General features: G+C 43.4%; 1 protein-coding gene across 1 annotated transcript in view; it reads right to left on the minus strand.

Annotated features, from left to right (window-relative positions):
- LOC308345505 (kalirin-like) overlaps window positions 1-25790 on the minus strand; it is a gene marked incomplete at its 3' end in the record, with an annotated part of 186222 nt that overhangs the window by 63634 nt on the left and 96798 nt on the right. Inside the window, exons 9-13 of the mRNA XM_080807708.1 lie at window positions 19598-19789; window positions 16010-16159; window positions 12784-12898; window positions 8799-8914; window positions 8208-8330 (exon numbers count right to left, since the gene is read on the minus strand). Coding sequence (XP_080663834.1) covers window positions 8208-8330; window positions 8799-8914; window positions 12784-12898; window positions 16010-16159; window positions 19598-19789 — 696 coding nt within the window. The remainder of the gene's footprint in view (window positions 1-8207; window positions 8331-8798; window positions 8915-12783; window positions 12899-16009; window positions 16160-19597; window positions 19790-25790) is intronic.

Genomic DNA, 25790 nt, shown 5'->3' on the forward strand with positions numbered 1-25790 from the left:
CTCCTCAAACCACAGATAAAAAAAGCCGAGGCTTAGAGAGGCTTAGGGCTCCTCCAAGTTCATTCCACCTATAAGTGAATGATAGCACCTATTGGCTTCTGGACCACAGAGCCTAGTTCTCTCCCTTCACTGCACCGGCCTGAAGGAGGCTTTGTCAACAGCGAAATCCAATGAGCAGATTTCAGAGTAAGGTCTGTCCCTTTCACCACCAGGATCTTGTCTTTAGTTTCCATTAGAAAGAGAGAGAGAGAGAAGAGTTAATGAAGCTAGTATCTATTATGGGGCTAAGGAAGGTGGAGTTCTGATATATATCGGATTAATTCCATTTCTAGCCAGAGTTTATTCAACACTTACTCTGTCCACACCACTGTGCAGAGGGCTGTGGGAACAGGCTTGGGGGGTAAACAAAAGAAGAGAAAAAGATACTCATTTTCTCCAGTCTATATCTCTAGAGGGGACAAGATTGTCACGCAGAGTGGTTAAATAACTCAGGGCATTATGAAATTGAATGTCAACATGAGAAGTATGTAGAGTTAACACTGTAGGAATTTTAAAACAGGAAAAAATGAAGGTGGGATGGCATGGGCAGGAAAGGTCCTGTGGGGAGGAGGGACTTACGCTGGGAAAGATACAGAAACAAAGGAGATGTGCAAAGAAGTAAACACTTGCTCATCTTTTATCCTAAGGTTGGGTTTTGAAACTCCAAGATCAGGGAAGCTTGATTAATTTTAAGAAAAAGGGAAGAGCATTTGAATGATATTCAGAGAAATAAAATTATTACCTTTTGGATTGGAGGAGAGGAGATTCAAGTGTTTTGGTTTTTTTTTTTAAGATTTTTAAGATTTTTAAGATTTTATTTATTTGAAGGAGAGGACCCCGGGATCACGACCTGAGCCGAAGGCAGATGCTTGATCAACTCAGCCACCCAGGTGTCCCAGAGATTCAAGTTTTGTATCATCCTAAGATCTAGATAACTGAGGGAAACTGAGGCAGAAAATCTCTGGAGCAACAGCAGAAAGGACAGAAGAGCCTTTCTTTACGCCATCCTCTTCCCTCACTTCCCAGAAGTGAGGTCTGCAGACTCATCTACAGACCTCCCACGAGAGACTGATCCCCTCAAGAAATGCCAGAGAGGACGGCCTCTGTCCGGAAAGGCAAGCAAGGCCAGGGACATGTGGGCTCCAGCTCTCCAGAAACTCATACACTTGAGCCTCCCCTATCTCAGGACAGCCCGCTGGTCCCCAGGCTGGGAGACAAGGGCCCAGAAGAGCTTTGTTGTGAAGGAAAGAAGATGGGTCTGAGGATAGAAGAAGTATCTCCTTAGCCATCATAAGGCAAAGAAAAACATCATGGGAAATTGGTTAAGAAAAGATCCCTAGTAGCCTAAGGACTTCTAGCTTACCGCAGTTGTTTTTTTTTTTTTTTTTCCTTTTCCCCTGAAAAAAAAACCATTATAAGGTTTGTTATTTATTGAAAGCAGAGATTAATTTTTTTTGCAGCCATAATCAAGAAACCTTTATGTAAAACACTTGAAAATATGTATTCTCTGCTCTCAGTAAAGAGACTTTGGCATGAAAAGGGGGTTTTACAACCAGCTGGTGCCAGCAGCCCTCCTGGGAGCTCCATCACCAGAAATCATATCCTGAAACATGGAACTTATAATTCGGATGCAACAAGGAGAATGGTTTGTGGTCAAGAGTATCCCAGGTATGTGTGGAACCTGGGGGAGCAAATGACAGTATATGGGCTGGTGTAGACAAGCCCTCCTTATGTGGCCTCACCTACTGGGGAGCTGCTGTGCTCTCCACGGCCCCTAAACACTAGCCATGCCAAACCTCACATGCTCTTCCCGTTGTCATGGGTGGTTCCTACTCAGCCTTGCTTTCTTTCTTTCTTTCTTTTTTTTTTTTTTAAGATTTTATTTATTTATTTGACAGACAAAGATCACAAGGAGGCAGAGAGGCAGGCAGAGAGAGAGAGAGAGAGGAGGAAGCAAGCTCCCTGCTAAGCAGAGAGCCCGACTCGGGGCTCGATCCCAGCACCCTGGGATCATGACCTGAGCCAAAGGCAGAGGCTTTAAACCACTGAGCCACCCAGACGTCCCTCAGCCTCACTTTCTATGCAACGACCTTCTTTCCTCTCCTCTCCTCTCCTCCCCACAAGCTGAGTGGGGAATGCCCTTCCCAGCATCCCCACAGTGCCACACATGTCAGTTTTAGACATGCACAGTCTGATGAAGGAGACATCAGACTGTGCATGTCTAAAAGGGTTCCATCTTATTCATTTGAGTCTCCAAAGTCTAGAAAATAGTAAGGCATCCCATAAATGTTGACTAAATGAATTAGTGAGTAAATACTGGGTTTGGAGGTAAGTAAAGTGGGACCAACAAGAATTGAGGGTTTATGCTGGAAAAAATTCTGACCCATACACGGGACCCCAACCATGGCCACAGCACCTACTGGGAGTAGTCTGAAGTGATTTCTTACAAAGGAGGGACCATGAGGGCACCACGCAAACTGCCACATGCTTGGCCACAGCTGATGAGATCAGACAGCCCATCAAGACGTAGCCACTGACTTCTGTGGCATCCTGGCCTAAAATCTCCATCTAAACAGGGGCAGGGGCAATGTGCTGGGTCAGTTAAGGTTGTTTTTCTGGGGATCTGAACTGCATAGGGAAGTGGGTAGGTGGCAGCAGGTTAGAAATGAAAATACAGGCAGCGGCCACGAGAAAGGAAGGGCAGGCTGCATCACAGTAATGGTGATACCTATTCCTGATCCCCTGTCAGGAGATGACCAGATGGGGGTGGGGTGGGGAGTTGCTGGAACTGCACTTGGTGTAGCTTTCACGTCCAGAGGTGAGATTATGTCACATTTTTTGTTTTGCCCATCAGGCTGAGTCATTTGGATTTTCTTGGACTCCTGGGAGGTTCAGCCCCTGCTTCTCTCTTCTTTTCCACATAGAGCCATACAGTATCTTTTCCATTTCATAACTTAAGCCAGTTTGAAACTCAAATCTTGCCACCAAAACAGAGTAACTTATCTAGACTGATAAAATGGGGGTCAAATTGCAGAGGCCTCTGAATGGTAGGGTCAGAAGTAAGGGTGTGATCTAGCAGACAAAAGGGAGGGACATAATTCATTTGGACCTGGAAATCTAGAAAGGACGTCTCACTTATCTTGGGTTTCATGGGTCCCCTATAATGTATGTTTTCCTCTTTCCATTTTGAATTCTATATAATCTGCTAGAAAACTCAAAGGTGAAAAAGAAGGGGTCAGTAGTTCTATTTTTCTTCTTTATTTCCCCTTTCTCTTCCTTCCTCCCTTTCATCAGTTAATATCATACCATCTTTCCCTAATCAGTGAACCCTATGCTGAATATAGTTTATAAAAAGCCTCTTGGTGTCTTTTGCACATCTCACAGGTCTTTAAGATTTAGCCTTCTTGATATTATTCTTATAATCTCATTATCATCTTCCAATTTGCCTTTCATTGCTCATATTCCTTGTATTTACTGACACATTCTTTGTCTTTGTCGATAGGAAGTTATTGAGCTCCCTGATGTAGGTAAACAGTGCTCTTGAGATAGATCTTCATATTCATTCCAGAGGCAGAGAGTTTGTTGTTATATATGAGAAACTAAAGCTTCCAAAAATGTCTATTGCATGTGAGCAATAGACATTCTTGATTCTCAGAAATGGAATGTCCACCTTTTACCTGAACTGTCCTGAACTGTCCAGATTCTCCTTTTCTCAGTCCAAACTACCTGTCTGACAAGCCCAGTGTCCCCTTTCCTCATGGCCTGAATTCCTGAATTAGCTAACTTAGTTCAGCTCAGGCGCCAGTCAATTTTGTTATCACTTAATTCTCTCTTGTTAAGAAGAATTAAGTCCAATTTATCTCAAAGCTTCTTTCACTTTCAGAGATAAAATGACCAGTTTAAAAAAGTGTTTTTCTTTCCTCACTGAGATGATCAAAACTCTGATGAGATACTACTCGATACCCTCCAGGATGGCTATATGAAAAAGATGAACAATAACTAGTATCGGAGAAGATGTGGAGAAATTGGAACTCTTCCACGCCACTGGTGGGGATGGAAAATGGCACAGCCACTTCAGGAAACAGGTTGGCAGCTCCTCAAAAAGTTAAAGAAGAGTCACCATATGGCTCTGCCATTCCACGCCTAGGTAGATAGCTAAGAGAACTGAAAAAATAGGTTTACACAAAGGCTTATCTACAAATATTCACAGCAATACATTGCTCATGGTAGCCCCAAACTGAAAACAACCCAAATGTCCATCAACTAATAAATGGATAAATAAAATGTGGCCTGTCTTTATAATAGAATATTTTTCAGTCATACAAAGGAATGAAGTACTGATACATGCTACACCATGGATGAACCTTGACAATATTATGATAAGTGAAAAAAGTCAGACACAAAAGACCACATATTGTATGATTCCATGATTCTGTTTATATGAAATCTCCAGAATAGACAAAGACAGAAAATAGACTCATGGTTCCAGGCCTGAGGGGAGAAAGGAATGGAGAATGGCTGCTAATGGCTACAGGGCTTATTTTGGGGGTGATGAATATGTTCTGGAACTAGATAGTGGCAATGGCTGCACAACCTGTGAATATACCAAAACCAACTGACTAAAAATTGAGAAACCAAAGAACCTAAAAAAAAAAAAAAGTTTTGCTATTAGAAAAAAGTAGATTATCTGTTTTTCGGGTGTTGAGTTTGGTAATCATGTCAAAAATGGGCAGAAGACATGAACAGACACTTCTCCAAAGAAGACAAATGGCTAACAGACGCAGGAAAAAATGTTCATTAGCCATCAAGGAAATTCAGATCAAAACCACATTGAGATACCACCTTACACCAGTTAGAATGGCCAAAATTACCAGGACAAGAAACAATAAGTGTTGGGGAGGATGTGGAGAAAGGGGAACTCTTTCCCCTTTCACAAGGGGAAGAAGACTCTTTCCCCTTGCACAAGGCTGTGCAAGTTGGTGCAGCCACTTTGGAAAACAGTGTGGAGATTCCTCAAAAAATTAAAAATAGAGCTACCCTGTGACCCTGCAATTGCACGACTGGGTATTTACTCCAAAGATACAGATGTACTAAAAAGAGGGCCATGTGTACCCCAATGTTCATAGCAGCAATGGCCACAATCACTAAACCATGGAAAGAGCCAAGATGCCCTTCAACAGATGAATGGGTAAAGAAGATATGGTCCTTATATACAATGGAGTATTACTCAGCCATCAGAAAGGATGAATACCCAACTTTTGTATCAACATGGACGGGACTGGAGGAGATTATGCTGAGTGAAATAAGTCAAGCAGAGAGAGTCAATTATCATATGGTTTCACTTACTTGTGGAGCATAAGGAATAACACGGAGGACACTAGGAGAAGGAAAGGAAAAGTGAACTGGGGTAAATTGGAGGGGAAACAAAGTATGAGAGACTGTGGACTCTGAAAAACAAACTGAGGGTTTTGGAGGGGAGGGGGGTGAGAGGTTGGGTGAGCCTGGTGGTGGGTGTTAAGGAGGACAGGTATTGCATGGAGCACTGGGTGTGGTGCATAAACAGTGAATCTTGGAACACTGAAAAAATAAAATAAAATTAAGATGTTAAAAAAAAGAAAGAAATAGATTCCTTCCAGCTGTCCAGATGATTAAGCTTTCCTCCCATCATGTGTCTTGACCTCTTATAAAAATTGTGAAACCCTCAACAGGAAAATATCTTGTATATTCTTCTAACCAGACTTTCTACAGCCTACCACAGTAAGAAAAATTTTGTTATCCTCTTATCCCCATGTGAATTCTCTTTATCTTATTTTTATTCTCATATTTGTGGATTGCTATGTAGAAAGAACCTTTTTATATTCCATGTTTCTTCGAGTTGATGTGTTTCTTTGGAGCAGAGTATAATAATTCAATATACTCAATATGCTCTATTGGCCTGCTTAGTCCTGAGGGCCACCATATTTACTCTCCTGTGGTTTAAGGTCAATTTGGTTTCCATTTCCAATTCACTTTACTGGTTACAAAGATTACAGTCAAAGTTGGCTGGTTAAAGGAGGCTTGCCTCTGGGAAGTGGGGCTGGAGTGGAACAGGAGGCTGTTGCCTTTCATCAGAAGCTCTTCAAATGGATTCGTTATCCTGTAGATATCCTAATAATGAATAGCCCCAAGACTTGGGACATGTCAGAGGGGAAAATGAAACCCCAGTACAGAGTTAAGTTAGGTGGGTAAGGGAAGAGAAAGAGCCAAAGTAATAGAATCATAGAATCATATTAAACATAGATCGGGGGAAGGAAGTCATTGAAATCTACTCAAACTTCTTTACTGCCCATGTTCACAGATACATACAGCCTCTCTTCAATGCATGATTCGGTCACGTAAGTGAATAAAGTGTGGCTCTTATCCTTTGGGATCTTGCTGGCTCACATGGGAGATACCCCGTCACACAGATTACTAGAGAACAGGGTGGTTCGTGGCCAGAGGGTCACAGAGGAGGAGGTACTCCAGTAGAAAGGTGGGCTCTTTTTGGAGAGTATAAACTAGAAGGAAGAAAATGATATTCTAGGCAGAAAAATGGTATAGAGGAGGTAGAGAAGCAAGAAAATATAGGATGTATCTCTCAGAGGGTAGGAAAATACATCCATTCCTCTGGAGCATAAAATTTGCATGAAAGAATAATGAGGTTAAAGCTGGAGAGGTAAGGCGGTGCCATTGTGGAGGCTGTTCACCTGAAGGTGCTGGCGAGCCACTGAAGCTCTCGGACCGGGTGGTAAAATGACCCACACAGTGTCTTAAAGATGAACAGCAATGATGAGCAGGATGGATAGCAAGGAAGGAAAGGCTGCATGCATGGAACCCAGTTACAATGGTTACAAAGCAAATGGAAAAGAGGGGAAAGATGTAAAGAAAAATTTTAAATGGACTAAATAATACATTTCCACTTAGGTAACGAAGATTCTGGTCCTAGGAAGTTCTACTACAATACAAGGGTAGGACACCAGTGGATCTGATACCATCCAGCTTCTTAATGATTCATTATGGACGCTAGTTCGAGAGGGGCAGATAGACACAGAATAGGTAATTCAAAAGCTCTTTTCATTTGGATTTGAAAAGAGTTCCCTGTATCTGCCACCTTCCTAGTGCTGTTTGCTCTCACTGGTATTGAAATGAGTCTCTTATCTAAACTGACAGCTTTCCACATTGAATGGAAGAGCCCCCAAGCTCACTGGAATGCAGAGGAAGTTTTCCCACTATCAAACGTTCATAGTGTAGGAGTCATAAAGTGAGTAACCCCTCCTGATGGATCCATTCATGAATGAGGCTAAGGTTTGTCACAGCAAACTAGAGGAAATTTGCCTTCGTGTCAAAGTGATCCCTGGGGAGGACGGGCATTAATACATTCACCGTCCCCACCATGACCCCCCACAAAAGGAACTCTCATCCAGGAAGAGCATCTGCCCTGTGAGGAAGTGATGCCAAGACAGGCTCCCCCACGGCAGGGAGCCCAGCGTGAGGACCGCGGATGCCACAAAGAGCGAACAGAGATAGATCAGATTTTCATTCCAACCCAAGGGTCCCCAGATCAAATCCTGGCTGTGAAAACACATTTTCTCCAACTCGAGCATTTCCTGCCTTGGTGTGAATAGGGGTGTGAGGGTGTGGGCTGTGTGTGCCAGTGCACATTTTGCTCCCCAGAGACCTCAGCCTGGCTCATTTGCAGGTCTGAGGCCGGATGGAAGTAGTCAGTTCAGGAAGTAAGACCCTCGTCTTCTTTGTGAACACGTCCATAGTCATCAGCCTATAAGGCAGACCTCCCAAACCATTCAAACACCAAGAATATGTGGGTCGGTGCAGAGGTGCACACAGGCAGTGCACATGTCACATGAATACAGCCCTCTGCCTTACTGGGTCTGAAAGAACACAGCCGAGTCTAGACCTGGAGCACGATGAGGAATATTTGGAAGCACAGTGTACATGAGCTGGCCTCCCTCACATCGATGCTCCATCCAGCGGCTGCGATTCTCTGGGCATTCAGGCGTCAAAGGAGACCACCCTACCCGTCCTGTGGTCAGCAATTCGGGGTAGAGAGGCTGCTCTCCCTTCTGCAGCATGAACCTGGCCAGACTGGGGAGTGCTGGAGGACGTGGGGAGGGCTCCGGAATGCTTCCTACCTTGGCAGGCACCCTGAATTCCCCATATTCCTTCAGCAGTTCCTGAGTCTCCTCTGTGGTGTCTCCCGTGGAGGTATGTGTTGAGAGGTAATATTCACCTGTTTCTTGGATCCAGTCCAGTGCCTGTGGGAGGAAACAACCCACCCAGTCCCCGAAAAGTCAGCTGTCCATAGGAAAACATGCATTGCTACACTGGCACAGTGTGACAGACCCAGGAAAGGCTGGCACATTTTGGTCAGCATGTAGCTTGAAAGTTGATTTTATGACTGAACCTTCTCCCATTGACTCAGAACATCCTACCAGTTGGAGAGTGTCTCATCCACTGGCCCTCATCTTCTAGGCCAGGCTCAGCATCGTGCACAAGTTCGGGCCCAGCTAACCCCAGCATCTCCTCCTAGCTCCTGGTACATCGTGCTTGGTAAAGGCTGAATGACCAGTAAGTGACAGTCCGTTCTCTTTCCTTTTGTCCGCACCACTGCCCGTATCTACTCTGCCTGCTGCCATGACCCTCTTCTGGACTATCCCTGTGGCCCTCTTGGTGACTGTACCATCCCCTGAACAGAGGAGAAGCCGGGAGAATCATGGACGTACCTGCTTCGCGCTGCGCTCAAACACGACATATTGCTGGCACTGGTCTAACCGCCGCTTCTTCAGGGTCCAGAAGTGCAGGACACGGTTCTCCCGCTGTAAGAGCTCGCTCAAGATGGCTGCAGGGCAGAGGAGATGAGCACTGGCTCGGGAAGGCCCCAAACCTGACTGGCCAGCCGCTGGCACCACACACCCCAGCTGCCAGACACCTGTGAATTTCCAGCCTCCCAAGGGGACTAATCCAGGTCCCGAATGTGAGGACAGGAAAGCATTTCCCAGAGGGGAGCAAGATCAGAGGGACTGAGGTGAGAGCCTGGCCATGAGGCTCCATCAGTAAAGGGACAAAGAGCACGACCCTAGGGGAACTTAAAAGGGATCCTGATTCTCTTCATACCTAAGCCCGTCCTTGATGGTAAGAGATCTTGGGACGTGTCAGCTCTTAAAATAACAACTAACTCACTTGGACCTAGAGCCTATGGACAGCGAGGGGACTTGATAAGAATCCTAGCCACTCTTGGGTTCTCTGAGATGGTGGGAGAGGAACAAGAGTGTGAGGACCAGTGCAGCTGCACCGGTAAGCCGGCTCATGAGCCGCACTCCCTGTCCTGTAGGGGAGGCTGTGCACATGGCACCTGAACAGCACAGCCTTGATTTTAGGACCTCTAAGTCACAAGCGTAGGGAGGCTGTATTGGAGTTGTATCTTCCTAGAATCGTGTCTCTAGGTCCAAATTTCCGTGTTGCTGTGGATCGGATCTGATCACGAGCTATTCTCGTGTTACCTCTAATGATGGCAGGTGAGAGGACATGCACAAGGCACATAGCCCCATGGTGGGCCACGACAGGTGTCCATCCATGTCCTGTCTCTCCCTCCTCCTGTCACTGCAGCAGCAGCTGGCCACGTGCCCAGATTCCCTATGTATTTAGTAGTGTGCTCTGTGCTGGAACTACTCATCGTTAGTCTGTATTATGTCTGCCTCCGGCTTCCTGCTAACTCTGTTATATACTAATTCACAATAATGATGATATGAAAAGTTACTACTTATTAAGCACTCACTCTGTGGCAGGCACATATTCTCACGATACCCTGTGATGCTCGTACCATTATTACCTCTACTTACAGATGAAGGAAGTGAAGTTCTAGAGAAGATAGGTCATTGCCCAGGGTCATTCAGGAATGTTTGACTTCAGAGCCTGGGTCCTTAGCTGCCTTGGTCCTCCCGGTTATAGGGGCTGTGAACACAGACTACTGTGCTTTACAAAAAGGGGCACCTGCACCCCAGTGTTTACAGCAGTCATGTCCACAACAGCTGAACTATGGAAAGAGCCCAGATGGATAAAGAAGTTCTGGTAGATATCTATAACGGGATATTACTCAGCCATCAAAAAGAATGAAATATTGCCACTTGCAACAATGTGGATGGAGATGGAGGGTATTATGCTAAGTGAAATAAGTCAGTTGGAGAAAGACAAATACCATATGATTTCACTCATATGCAGAATTTAAGAAACAAAACAGATGAACACAGGGGAAGAGAAGAAAAAATAAAATAAGATAAAAAGAGAGAGAGAGAGAAACCATAAGAGACTCTTGACTATAAGGGAACAAACTGAGAGTTGCTGGAAGGGAGGGTGGTGAGGGGATGGGGTCACTGGGTGATGGGCATTAAGGGGGCACGTGATGTAACGAGTCCTCGGTGTTACATGCAACTGATGAATTACTATATTCTATCCCTGAAACTAGTAATATATTGTATGTTAACTAAATTGCATTTCAATAAAAAAATTTTTTTAAGAAAGGGTACAACCAATTTGCAGTGCTTGTACTTAGAATTTTTCGTGCATCCTCCTGGAAGTTTGATTGTCTAAGGACAGAATCTGTCTCTCTTCCCTTAGGCTGAGAACTTTTACAGGTCTCAATTATTCACCAATCCCTATATCCATGCCTTTATTATGTAACTTTTTAATTCCTCCCCAAAGAGATAAATCCTACTTCCTCTCCCCCCACCCCCAGGGTTCAGCTATGTGACTTGCTCTGGCAAAGGGATTGTTAATAGATATTATACAAGGAGGAATTTAGTGTGCTTGTGCACTTGACCTTGCCCTCATCACTGTAAGACGTTTTCCTGGGTAATCGCTTCTTCAGCTGAGGTCCCGGAATTAATACATGTGGAGCAGACAAGACTCCAACCTGTAGTGAGGCACTAAGCCAGCCAGGCTGGCAGAAACGCACTGCTGAGACCGGCCAAGACAGCTAGTCCCCCACCAATGCACGGTGACTTGAACAAAAAATGCTGACAGTTGTATGGCACTGGGCTTTATGCCGTAATAACTGCACCTGTAACAAAAACTTAAAATAAGTGGCACTGGCCTTAGGTCCAGGTAGCGGGTAGACAAGAAATGGGTACGGGAGAAATTGTAGGTCCCTGCTCAGGAGGAAGCCTCATTTGGGCAGAGACAAGTGAGAAGCAGTGTTTACTTTAATCTTTCTGTCTCCTAATCAGAAATTTGCTGACTGCAGAATCTTACAGGGTGGTTAAGAGAATCAACCCTGATCAGGCAAAAATCCTAAAGAGTTTCAGATTTCATTTCTCCCATTCTGGAAAGATTTCCCAAGGACAATAACCTGCCTTCACCCCCATGAAGCTGCAGCATACCCTGCTCTTTCTGTGAGCCCAAGGCTTGCAGCACACTGAGGTACGGGGGAAGTGGGCTTGCCCAGAAAGCAGCTGGTCTCACCTACACCACTGCCACCCCAACGCTAAGTCAGGACACGAGCATTGTAGCATGCACAGTGGCCAGCCAGCCACAGGGTCCCTGGACCTCAAATGGGGAGCACCTCTGGAAGAGGAACCCTGCCTGCCTCTTCTCCATAGGGAATTTATTACTAAATTTAATTCTTCCCAGTGGCCTCTGATCTTGCAGCCTCCTAAGCCTTCTGAGCAGGGAGGGAAGCCCTTCCTAAGGCAGATCAGCTCTGCAGCCCTCAGCCTGCCCCAGCCCTCATTCCAGGTCAGTTTCAGCTCCCTCCCTGGCCTTGGTCTCTAGGCTGGGAGCCCTCTGCTGTGTTGAGATATTTGTTAAATTCTTCTCCTGCTCAAAGGCTAATTTCTGCATGGTCCAGCATAAGTGATACCACCGATAATAATTTAAGCTTAATGTGGTCATCTAATAAGCAATAAGGTTACTGATTTTTTCATGTAACTGTAGACTCTATAGAATTCAGAGAGATATTTAAGATGTGCTGGACCAGTACTTATCTAAATTTGACATGCACACAAATCATCTGGTTGGGACTGGCAGGAGCCCTTGCCAAAATGCAGCTTCTATTTCAGTAGGTCTAGGCAGGGCCTGAGGTTCTGTTTCTTAACACACTCCCAGGTGATGCTAAGGCTGCTGGTCTGGGGACCACATTTTGATGAGCAAGAAGAGTTCAGATGCCCATCATTTTAAAGTAAGAAACTTGAAGTTTTAAAAGCTCACATAGTAAGTAACAAAGCCAGGATTAGAACTTGGTTTCACCATTCTCAGTGTGCGTCTTGTTTCCAGGCTGTAAGAAAGCCTCATCTGTGCTCCTCAGTACGTTAGCCATAGCTGGCTACTTACACTTAAACTAAGAAACAGTCAATAGAAGGAAACATTTAGTTTTTCAATTGTCTTAGCTACATCAGTCAAGTGCTCAGGAGCCCATGTGCCTAGTGCCTACTAGATGCACAGGGTAGGTATGGACTGTGTCTGTTTCTTCAGAAAATTCTGTGAAGTGCTGCTCAGATTAAGATAAATGAAAAAGTGCTGGGGAAATTTTATCTTCATCTTTCTATTCCCAGTCCTGGTGCCCTTTTAAACACTGTCCATCCCCCCTGCCCCCACATCAAATGTCCTCTTATCTAAGGAGAAGCAGCAGGAAACGTGAGAGTGCACAGTGACCAGGTTCACAGCCTCTGGTCTGTGCTGCTGATATGGCCTGTGGCTGGACACTCCCACACTGACCTTTCACTTGCTGCTCAGGTCCCCGGGTATGGCTGGCGGCACTGGGCATGCTGACATTGTTCCTGTGGATGTACTTAAGGAACACCTCCGCATTCCGCCGGGCCAGGGTACAGGCCTGAAAGAGACGAAGGTGTGAGGATCCCAGCAGGTGCATGGGGTCTGAGACACTGGGGGAGGGGCACCGGTGGACAGGTTTCTGGAGCTCTGGGTGAGCAGAGCCCTGGAGGCCACTTCTGGTTCCCAGACACTCCCATTCCAAAGCAGGAAGCTCCCCTTTTTGTGGTGTAAAGAATTACTCCCTGGGCCTCTCCCCTTCCCATCCCAGAGGAAAATCAGCAATCAGGCATCCCTTGACTACCTCTCTTCATAGGTATTAACGTCTCAGGCTGGTTTTCCTCTGCCACCAGAATGCCTCTTAGAGGACCACTGGGGTAAGCTACTTTCGCATTCGTTTAATTAATTCATATTTATTTATTTATTTATTTATTTATTATTTATTCGACAGACAGAGATCACAAGTAGGCAGAGAAGCAGGCAGAGAGAGAGGAGATAGCAGGCTCCCCGCTGAGCAGAGAGCCCGACGCGGGGTTCAATCCCAGGACCCTAGGATCATGACCCAAGCCGAAGGCAGAGGCTTTAACCCACTGAGCCACCCAGGCACCCGGCATTCGTTTAATTTAGACTCAAGAAAGCAAATTTGGTAAACAAACCTATTAACCACACATTCCATATCTAAATGGAAGTCACCCACATTTAAAAAACTTATTTGTCCATAAAATCCGCCCCAGCTCAATAACACTAATATCTTATTGCTGGGAAATATGGATCTATACATAGGAATAAGAGCCACTATGCTACCCTCTTTATGACTCCCATTAGCTGTGGATGGCAGAGAGGACAGGTCACACTCTCCTTGTGCCCGGGGAAGAGACCCAGGTCCAGAAAGGGCAGGAACCATGAAGCACATCAGGGCTGGAATCTATGACTATGGACAGAGTATTTCTAGTTCCTCTCAAGACCACAGAATTTCTGAATTTCTTTACAGAGCAGAATTTTTTCTGTTGTACAAGTCTAGAGACAGTATAAGCCTCCCTTATCCCCGGTTCTCTTCTCTGCAGCGTCAGTTACCCACAACCCACTGCAGACCCAAAGTAGGTGGTCCTCCTGATGCATTCATTGTCCGGTCAGCGGTAGCCCATCCTTACCTCACACTGCCTATGCCATTCCCCTCACTTCGCCTTACCATGAAGGCATTGTATCATCTCACACCATCACAAGAGGGGTGAGTACAGTGCAGTGAGATATTTTGAGGGAGAGACCATATTCACATGACTTTTATTACAGCATATTGTCATAGTTGTTCTACGTATCTATCAGTTATCTATTATCAGCTGTTCATCTCTTACTGTGCTTTGCTTATAAATTAAACTTTATCATAGGTGTATATGAGTAGGGAAAAGAATGATATATGTAGGGTTCAACACTATTCACAGATTCAGGCATCCGCTTGGGGGTCTTGGAACATATTCCCCATGGATAAGGGGGATTGCTATTTACCCTAGTCCACTGATTTTTAATCTACAGTTTCTAATATTATCTAGATGAAACTGTCAAACTTTAATATCTTTGACATTTAACAACTGATTCTCTAAATTATATAGTAAAAAATTATTTTAAATTTTGCATTAACAATGTGGTTTCTGGGAGCTCTGGTAATATTTTTGGTTGGGTCTGTCTATTGTGAGGTCCATGAATTTAACAGCTGGATGGTGGTCCAAAGCTAAGGTATCCAACATAGATCAACTAACACACCTAAATGGGTAACTCAATAGTCCATCCATCAGGCATTTAATTCCCACAGCCCCAGGGAATTTCTCACCTATGATTTTAAGCACATATGGAAAACGTTAGGCCAGAACATTTTCTTCTTTCATTCTTCAAAAGAAACGTCATTTTATGAAGTAATATCTTTGTACCTCTTTTAAAAGTCTTTCATATGCTCTCCTTCGGTCATTGTTTTAAATTTTGTTTTATGGTAGAGAAGACTTCTAAAATCTCCTGCACCCTGTATAGAAGACTTTTTATTTAATCTTATTGGTAAGAGCTCATTGCTAAGGATTCTGAATGAGTGCGGGTACACACACCTGATAGATAGGAGGACAGTAGGGAGAAGCCATCTCAAAAGAGAGAGAGAGAAAAAAAAAAGTGAAACTCAAAGGGGTGGTCAAGTAGAAAAAATCCCTAATAAAAGAAAGTCAGTTAATTACAGAGTTATAGAAAAGCAGTGGCAACATGTCAGGGTATAAAAATTCTCTTTGTACTCTCAGAAACCTGAAAGGAAGCAGAACATGAAAGCAAGAAATTTGAGAGTAAACAGAGCCTTTAGATAAGTTTTAACACAGATGACTCTGTTGGAGAGATGATCAAAGGCTGGAGGAAAGAGGCTTACTAGGACTTTCCACACTAGCTGAAAGCCTGCTCAGAACAGGACTGCGCTTCCTCTCTGGGAAGCTGGGTCTCTAATAAGAACAAAACAAACAAAATGAGGTATTTCTCTCTTCGTGCAACAGAATAAACGGTGTTATATCTAATGGTTATTGATAATTGCTAGATTGGCAAATAAATAAGGTGTCTAAATTTATTTAATTCTTGCCCTAAATTTTGCAACATCCATTTATAAAATATTTATTTTAATACTGTTTTATATCTAGACATATGTATATGCATGTGTGTGAGAGCATATATATATATGTATATATATATATTTTTTTTTAAATTTATTTCTTTTAATTTATCTTTACACCCAATATGGGGCTTGAACTCACAACCCCGAGATCAAGAGTTTGCATGCTTTACTGACTGAGCCAAACAGATGCTTCCAAGGCTATGTGTTTCAATAAAAAATATTTTCATAAACCAAACATAACTGGGTGAAACTATGTGTTTTCTCAATTACCAACATCAATGAGATATCAAGATATTCAAACAGGCACCTGCAGTAATGGTGTATAACTGTCTAATTATATAGAAAGTAGGGAGAGAAATAATGTTGGAAGCATAACTTTTCAACCTTCCAAATTAACCAGCCAATATCTTCTCTATAAATGCCTCCCTTTAGATAAGAAGTGAGGAAAAAGAGGGTGATGGAAAGCCCATATGATGAAACGTGTGTGTGTGTGTGTGTGTGTGTGTGTACATGTGATCTTCAGTGACAATGTGCTCTGACCTTAAGAAAGGCCTCCTTTTGTTCCAAATGTTTGCTGATGAGTGGGATGACATGGTCGATCTCTGCTGCTGGTCCCAGTTTATCTCGTCCGCCACACCAGTCCTCGTCTCTCCGGTATTCTTGCTCTAAACTCTCCAGGACACTACAGACCTAATGAACCATGGAGGAAAGTTTCAGTAAATTAACAGATCAGGGGAGTGTCTTCTGAGCACCTTCAGCCAACAGAACCCTATGCAGGTGACTAGTTTCATTTGAAGTTCAGTCTGTAGATTTAGAACACGGGTGCCTCTGGGACATGGAAGGGAAGTCCAGGACACAGCTGAACTCAGGAGACAGGTTAGAATTGAGAGATGGATTTTGGAATCATTTGACAGTCGCTGGCTGAAGGCCAACATCACTTAGGGAGAGTATACAGGGTAAGAGAAGAAAAAAGACCAGTAATTTTGGGGGTTTCAAAGTGTTCTTTATATATTCTATCTCTGGAACTTTATAATAACTCTGTCAAGGCAGCAGAGCAGGAAAATGAAGTTTAGAGAAGATACTAGGCTTAGGCTTGTCCAACCATGCACACTTGCCCTACAGGAAGTAGCCTAAACAGAATTAAAGGAGGAAATAGCTTGTGTTGTAGGACTTATGGGCCATAAGTGAAATGTTTTCTTTCCCCTCCCTTGGCAAAAATATCCCCTCAAAATGTCTAGAGGTATTGTCATAAGACAGTGACATCTTCAGACCTTCTATTACAAAATAGACATTTTGTTCAGAGAATAATACACTTGGGTTAACTTAAAAAAAGAGTTGTTTTCCAAGTGCTAAGAGGTCATACTCTAAAAGCAAAAGCATTTTGAATGGGACTTGGATGGAATATAGGTTGGGTGAAACAGAAGGAGACCCAGGGCAGTCTTGTGTCAAGGCCTAGGAAAGGATGCAGAAAATAGAAACTCATATCCCTATACTTTCTTTCACTAGGCTTTGAACGCTTGGCTATGGCAGGGGGTGGGGAACAGCTACATATCCCAGGTCCCCTTTGCCTGAGAAAGTCATCCCTTTTGAGGAGGAGTATGGTGTTGGATAAGATGTTTACTGAGTGATGAATTGAGCTAAAAGATGTCCCAGGCAGCACACCCTAGTAGCCAACATGCTCCCCATGTCATGAGAAGGCCTGGCCCTGAATTCTGACTCCTCAAGCACCACACACCTCTTCTTATGGGAGGCATGAACACGTGTAGGAGGGCCCAAGTCTTGAGAGAAAATGGATTATAGAGAAGAAGAAACCTTAAGAAAAGGCATACTTAGGTCCCGTGATAATAGTGGACTAAAAACAACTTGGGAACTAGAAGAAATGAAAAGATTATCAAACATAAATCTTTCAATTTAGCAGTTAAAGAAACAAGAGATCTGGGTCAGTTCTGGGTCAAATTTCCTGACTTTAATGTAGTGCTTTGTCCCCTTCAGCATCCAGACCCATCAAAAACTAAAATTTGTATGTGATACTAGACAGGGCTTTAACCTCATTTAAAAAAAAAAAATTGGATATAGGTATTCCCTGCTTTCTACAAGTTCACATTTCTCCATTTCGCTTTTATGAAAGACCTACATTAGTACCTGTTTTTGCTAACTGAAAGAAATATGAGGTAGGTTTTCACTCTTATGATAAAAGGCAAAAGGTGAAAGTAGCGTTCAGTGTTTGTTCTGCAGTGAGCTGTGGGGCTGTTCTAGAGGCAGTACACATCCTGAGCAACGACAGTGCCCACCCCCCCAAACTCCCTCCCCAGGTGTAGTTCCTGGTGAAGTAGCATCTCAGCATCCAGCTGCCACAGCTCCAAACTGTGTCTGTAACCATCTGTGATTTACCTCGATTTATTCTGTGTAGCTGTTAGCAAGATGTGTCCCTAAGATTTCAGAAAGGTCTAAAAGAGGTTACTTTTCAGGTCTGGGAATATTCAAAAATTTTTTCCATATAAGTAAATGGTCATTGCTTCTTTGCATCTGATTTCAGCTCATAAAAATTTTCATAGGAACACTACTTTCAGATAGCAGGGGAAGCCTGCTTTCAGTCATCTGGCATCATTTGTTGAAGAATTTGCTTTTGAATTGTTTTGTCAAAAATCAGCTGCATATTTGTGGGTCTACTTTTAGAATCTCTATTCTTTTTCCTTGTGTCTATTCTTACATCAGCATCATTCTGTCCTGATCATTGTACCTGTAGAATAAGTCTTAAAATCAAGTAGTATAACTCCTCCAACTTTCCTTTTTCTTTTCAAGATTGTTTGGCTATTCTTGGTTCTTTGTATTTCCATATATATCTTATAATCAGTGTATCAATTTTTATCAAAAAGTTTGCTGGGGTTTGTTTGGGATTCTGTTGAATTGATAAATTGCCTTAGTCTGCTGCTCCCAACTCTGGGGCCATCAAGGCACCATCAGTTGAGAACGGAGAGAAGGTGTGGAGGCTGGAACACTGGCTACAGGGCCCTCAGACAGGCATGTTATATTTACTCCAGAAAGACATAACCATGGCCCCTGTAAGTCACCCAGAGGAGAATGTTTCTCTGATCTATTTCTACCAGAGAGCAATTCCAATGAGGAACGTGTTTTACACGGAATACAATTACGTCTGTTTTCAACCTCTATTTCATGAAAGAATTCCCTGAAAGCACCCAAATCAGTTAGAAATCCTCTTAGCCCTTGTGCATATTACTGTACAGATGGGGAAGTAAGGGCTCTAAATCTTTGTCATCCCGCTGTGTGCATCTCCTGCCTTTTCTCCCGCAGCTGCCCCATCCCACCTGCTTGGCTCATAGCCTACGGAGGAGAGACGGCTGTGTCTCCTCCGTCAGATGGAGAGCCCCATGAGTGAAAGAGCTGTATGTTTTCAAGCATAGGGCCTGACTGGGGCACCCCAGATGATGCTCTGCAGATTCTCACCCTACTCTCCTGATCTTCACTGGAGGCATAGTCTTCCCTGCCTCACTGATGTTGGCTTGGCCATGTGACTCATTTTGGCTGAAAGGATGTTAGAGCATGTGGCACACTTGGAGATTTGAGATGCAGTTGCACAGCAGATTTGGGGCTCTTGCACTCCTACTCTTCACCATAAATGTGCCTCAAGTAGCTGCTGGTCCAGGAGGCTGAGAGACATGAAAGCAGATCTAGACCAGATGTCCAGCTTGGAGCCCGGTTCTACCAAACTCAGTCAAGATCAGCTGAACTCAAATACTTAAAAACAAAATGCTCATAGTTTTATGCCACTGAGTTGTATGGTAATTCGTTACACAGCATTATCGTGGCAGTAGCTGGCTGAGACAGCCCTCAACCTAGTATTCAGCATACACCTAATTTCTCCTTCAACACTTAGATCTGATGAGGCTGAGATTTTACAAGAAACAAATCACATGGTTCACTTCTTTGATGGAAAATATTATAAGGAGCCTAACTGTAGTTATTTTCACGTCATTATTCTATTCTAAAAGGCTACTGTTGAGAGGACTAGCTGCTTCTTGAGGGAGATACTATAGGTTTGCAGTATGAGGGGAAAAAAACAACCTTCCACCAACATTAGTCCCCCATCTCCCACAGCCCTTCCCTCACCTGTTCAGAAGTTTTATAAAATGCCACAGAGGCGTTGACTAGTTTTAGCCGGTCTTCCATCTTCAGCATGAGCTGCTGCCAGTGGAGGGCCACCTTCTCCGCACATTCCCGGATAGCGTCGGCATCATAGTGGCCGGCCTGGAGCAGTGCCTCAGCTTTCTGCTGTACCTGCAGGGCGCTCTGGTGCGTCTTCTGCAAGGAAGTGGCATGAAAGAGGGACTGGGCACAAGGGGAGGAGAGAGAGGTCCGTGGGAACGACCCAGGCGTGGTACGGGAGGGGGTGGAGTGAGGCGTGAGTGGAAAGATGCAGAAAAGTTAAAGAGCTTTAAATGGTGGATTCAAACATTTTGTTATGACGATTAATACATCATTGTTTTTAAAGCATATTTAAAAAAAAAAAGAACATCATGCGTTTTCATTAACCGAATGCTCGGGACCCCAACTCCTGCCCCCACTCTCCTTCTCGCGTCACTGGCTCTAAAGATGTCTCCGTTTCTGTGGTAGAGAAACAGCAGTTGTGTATATATCTGCTCCTGATTGGTTCAGACATTAGTCAATTTTTCTTTTCAAATCTAATCATAAAATTGTTCACTGTAGTTAGAGTTTTTCAAGGAGATTACTGCTGTAGTCCCACTTTACAGGTCAAATAAACATAGCATAGTACAAAGTTCAGCCACATAGTACAAAGTTCAGCCAACGATGCAATCATTTTAAACATTAGCTGAAAAGGATTCCAGTAGAAGGACTGGGCAGGTTAGTAAAACCTAAGAGCAGCATCTCACCATTCCTTAGCTACCCCACGAAGGGAACAGAACAGCATAGTACATAATTCAGCTCAATGTGTAATCCCTACATTATTACATTACTTATGTTTGCCTTTAGGATAATATATAGAGATATATACAGTGGAAAGTTTATTTTCTTATTCAAGCCAAATGTGGTTTGCATTCTCAGAGTTCCCATTAACTGCAGGGCAGAGGGAGAGACAAGGCTGGAGGACTGGATGGCAGAAATAGAGAGCCAAAAGGGATTAAAATTTACTAAAATAAAGTATGGATGTGGTTGAAACATAGGACTTCAAAGACCTAATATTATCCCGACCTCAACTGCTAGGATCACTTTAACTCAATGGTGCAAGGCTGACTTGGCCTCTGCACGTTTAGGAAAGTATAGCTCAGCTCCTGGTGAAAAGGGACAGCTAGTGGCCCAGTAATTTACTCTAGAATTAGTTCTGCCCTTCTTCTCTGGCAGCAGTGCTGGGACAGTTCCCAAGAGCTGATCTATTCGGCACTCCCTGCGTGAGTGCAACCTCCCTCCCTTTCACTCCTACACCACCCAGCCCCCTTCACCCCCATCCTAGACTGCAGTCTGCACAGTCCTGTTTATTACCCCCACCCCCTCTGCCGCCATCTATCACTCATCTCCTGGCTTCCCTTCCCTGTCTCTGGAATCTGTACTCAGTGTCTGTTATGTTAGCATGACTGCTCTAGCAACTTAGACTCCTTTACTCCCTTGTTTCTCCACTCAGTCAGCCCTTGATAGTGATGATCAGATCAGAATTTGAGTTCCTAAATGTTGAACATGGTTAGAAAAAGTAAACTTTAAAATTAAAAAAAAAAGTAAACTAAGGGTCAGAATGATCCTCCACAAATTCCTGATTTCTTTGTCTGTTTTATTTATTGGCACCATTTTCTTTTCCTGTCTCCTAAATAGAGGGGTACCCCAAGGCGCATTCTTGGTTTTTGTTCACTTCTGTGGAACTCTTATCTATACCCATGGCTGCTATTACTTCCTTTTTGTAGATGTCGCCCAGTATTCATCTCTCACGCTACATGGGACCCTCATCTTTAACTGTCTTTGGGGGTGAGGGTGAGCTGCCCGCCATACTTCTCACTCCAAGTCAGCAGCACTGATTCAATTGCTCTAGCTGCCTGCCCCACGTTAGCCACTTACAAAGATGGGTTCTTAGTAAAAGAAGTGACAGGTCTTCCTGGAGAGAGGAGGAAGGCTCGTCAGTGAATGCAAATGGCTTGACCACTCTATTAGAGCATCTCGCTTCCTCCCAGACATCTTCTCAAATTCCACATTAAAATGAAATCCCTCGGGGCACCTGGGTGGCTCAGTGGGTTAAAGCCTCTGCCTTCGGCTCAGGTCATGATCTTAGGGTCCTGGGATCGAGCCCCACAAAAGGCTCTCTGCTCAGCAGCGAGCCTGCTTCCCCCTCTCTCTCTGCCTGCTTCTCTGCCTACTTGTGATCTCCGTCTGTCAAATAAATAAATAAAATCTTAAAAAAAAAAAATGAAATCCTTCCCTCCGGAAGTATCTTCCCACGGCAGTCTACCATTGGTGTTGATGGTGCCCTCCTTGTTGTCACCTGGGTTTAAAATCTGGACATCATTCTGGACTGGACTGCTGTTCCTCACCCCAAGTCCCAGTCCAACCCACTGCATGCCTAGACTTCCATGGTGGTCCAAGAGCTAGCCTCCTCCACTTCGAATCCATCAAACCCATCCCTCACATTTCCAACACATCAGTTGGTTCTCTGTAATAGGAAGTGCTTGGGTGAAGTGACCCCTAACGTTCTTCTGGCTCCAAAACTCTAATTTTGTGCTTAAACATCATTCCCTTCTCTCAATTCAAAAGCCTTCAGTCGTTCTTCCACTGCTATAAAATTAAGTCCAAACTTTGAAGGATGTCTTTAAAATCTCCTCTCAATGGAGTCTTGAACGACTTCCATAACATTATCATCTACTACTTCTTTAAAAAAACCCTCTGCAAACACACACTGGCTTATTTTATTTTTACTTAGAGGAGTACTTTAATATCTATTGTCTAATTAGATTCACATAGACCCTGAGAATTGTTAGAGCAGGTCTTTTTGTTTTGTTTTGCTTTTATTAACATATACTGTATTATTTGTTTCAGGGGTACAGGTCTGTGATTCACAGCGCTCACCATAGTGAGCTTATTTTTGCTACCTTCATTCTTCCTGTCTTTTAGTGAACACCCTTTACTCTCTCCCCATCTATGTTCCAGTTGTCCTTTGAGACTCAGTTCAAGTCTGGTCTCCTTTAAGAGAAGATTGAAGAGTACACTTATCATGGTGAACACTGAGTAACGCATAGAATTGCCGCCTCACTGTATCACACACCTGTAACTAATATGGCACTGTATGTTAACTACAGTGGAATTAACAATTTTTTTTGGAATTAACAATTTTTTAAATGTTATATTAAAAAAATCCTTTTGGACAGCTGGAGACTCACTAAAAACTACTCTTTCCTGAACCCCTGTATCACTCACTTAATATATTTGGCTGATTTTCAAGGCAAGCATGACTTTAAACATCACTTTAATAACTTGTCATTTATCCAAGGGTACCTGGCCCTGCGCTTATGCGTATTTTTTTCGAGTTCTTACAACACCATGACAAGGAGGATGTTATTATTCCCACTTCATAAATTATAAACCTGAGGCTGAGGCTGGCTGAGTGACCTGCCCCAAAACATACAACCAGGTGGGTGATGACACTAGGGATAAGATTCAGTTTTGACTATTCCTGTGCTCATTCCCACCATATCACACCACATTATTTAATCTCCAGAGTTAGAATGGTATCCGCAGAGCTTCCCGCAGAGGAAGGGTTCACCAAATGAACATTAGTGATTATGATAATTAACTGGCTTCTCCTCAGTATATGAAACCAGCATATAATTGTCATAAAAACCCCATGATTATGTCTTTTTCTCTGGGAGTGAAGGACTAACTCTAATTGTCCTATAATTTAGACTATGTAATAAATCCTCTTCCTTATTCTGAAACTCATTATCATCTGATAGTCCTTGGAACTCCATCCTCTTTAATTTCCAAATGACAAACTTTTATGCACATGACATAGTCTTTGCTTTGATAAGCCTGAGTCATTATTATGCATTTATTTCTACTATTATCTAATCCTATTGAGTGTTATATCTTTAAGACATGGATTACCAAGGATGTTAATACATGATGTTAATGTAGGAGTACATGGAAGAAAACTGAACCAAATCAATTGAAGTTATTATCCAGTTTTAACTACTTATTCTGCCATAATGCTTATGTTTAAAATACATAAGAGGATTTCAAATAAAGTTGATTTCAAAACTGAGCTTGTCTCTTTGATAGTCACAGTTCTTGAAGACACATCAGCCAAACCATTTTTCATACTAACAAATAATAATTTGGGTTTGTTGATAAAGCTATGCTTCTGGGTGCTATGTGCTGTTCTCTGTTCTAAATGGTTCTATTTTCCTAAAACTCAGAATACTTGAGGTAAAAATTCTGACCTTCTTTGGGGAGACTAAAGCCTTTAAACCAGGGTGCCTGGATGGTTCAGTCAATTAAGCAGCTGTCTTCAGCTCAGGTCATGATTCCAGCATCCTGGGATCAAGCATTGGGCTTCCTGCTCAGTGAAGAGCCCGCTTCTCCCTCTACCTCTGCCTGCTGCTCTCCCTACTTGTGCTCTCTATCTCTCTGTCAAACAAATAAATAAAATCTTAAAAAAAATAAATACAACATTTAAACCAAAAAGTCCACCCAAGCTAGGGTGAGCAGACATCCTAGTCTGCCCACAATAGTTCTAGTATGTGTCTATTTTTCTAGCTGAGTTGTTAATAATTCCCTTCCTCCCTCTTAGAAGTATCTCAGTTTTAACAATAAATTATCTAGTCATCCTTCCCATAGCTATTTTGTTTTCCCTTATGGAACCAAGGATTCTTTCTTAGCGTCCAAGAAGTTAAATTATATCCTCTATCGGCAATCACTAGGAAGGCCTCCAGTAAGTAATGACCACCAAAATGGGCCAAGTCAAACTAGACTAGTTAGATACCTTTCAAATTGCATAAATCTTCCCTGGCATAGCTTTCCCTTGATGCAGAACCTGGTTTAAACCAACATTTTTAGAGAGAAGCACAAGGCCACCTGGAGAAGAAGCATATTTGAAGTTCATTCTTTTCGCTATGCTGTAGACCTACCTACCCTCCATTCCCTTGATCTTCTGGAAATCCTATCTGCTCTGCCATCTCCTCTTCAGACCATAGACACATACTCAACAGGGGCCTCATGGGATCTCAATATCAATTTCAAGAATATTTGATCAAGTTGCACCAATGTGATTAAGGACATACATGCTTACTAAGCTTCTATTCCATATGGGTGCAACAGCACTATTACAAATTAATACACCCTGCTTATGCAAGTGGTAGAATTTGGCCATTGCGCTAAGACTGCTAATGCATACACCCACTATTTTCCACTCACTCGCTGAAATGCTCTAGTACATCATGATATTTGGTTTTATTGGCCCAACATTTGCCTATGGGACAGGAAAGTTAATTACCTTCACATTTGAGATAAATGAGGGGGTGTGGCCAACAGTGGTCTTCTCTCTGCCTTGCACCCTCACAGCTTCATGCCACACCCCCTGTCTATCTGCCCAAACTCTGTTCATGCTGCCTCTCTATGGGGCTTTGACCACTGTGTGCCTGATTCTCAATTGTGACTCCAATCCAGATTTTTCCTTGGTGGTGAATAGATCTTAATGCTTTTATATTTGTGTATCCCAGTAAACTGAGACAGAGGCAGCTGATGATAATAAAGCCTCTCTCTGGGGAACCCTCCTACACTGCTGGTGGGAATGCAAGCTGGTGCAACCACTCTGGAAAACAGTGTGGAGGTTCCTCAAAAAACTGAAAATAGAGCTACCCTATGACCCAGCAATTGCACTACTGGGTATTTATCCTAAAGATACAAACGTGGTGCTCCGAAGGGGCACGTGCACCCGAATGTTTATAGCAGCAATGTCCACAATACCCAAACTGTGGAAAGAGCCTAGATGTCCATCAACAGATGAATGGATAAAGAAGATGTGGTATATATACACAATGGAATACTATGCAGCCATCAAAAGACATGAAATCTTGCCATTTGCGACGACGTGGATGGAACTAGAGGGTATCATGCTTAGCAAAATAAGACAATTGGAGAAAGACAACTATCATATGATCTCTTTGATATGAGGAAGTGGAGATGCAATGCAGGGGGGTTGGGGGGAGGTAGGAAAAGAAAAAATGAAAAGATGGGATTGGGAGGGAGACAAACCATAAAAGACTCAATCTCAAAAAACAGACTGAGGGTTGCTGGGGGGAGGGGGGAT

The sequence above is a fragment of the Martes martes genome (genome assembly GCF_963455335.1).
Source record: "Martes martes genome assembly, chromosome: 1".
NCBI lineage: Eukaryota > Metazoa > Chordata > Mammalia > Carnivora > Mustelidae > Martes > Martes martes.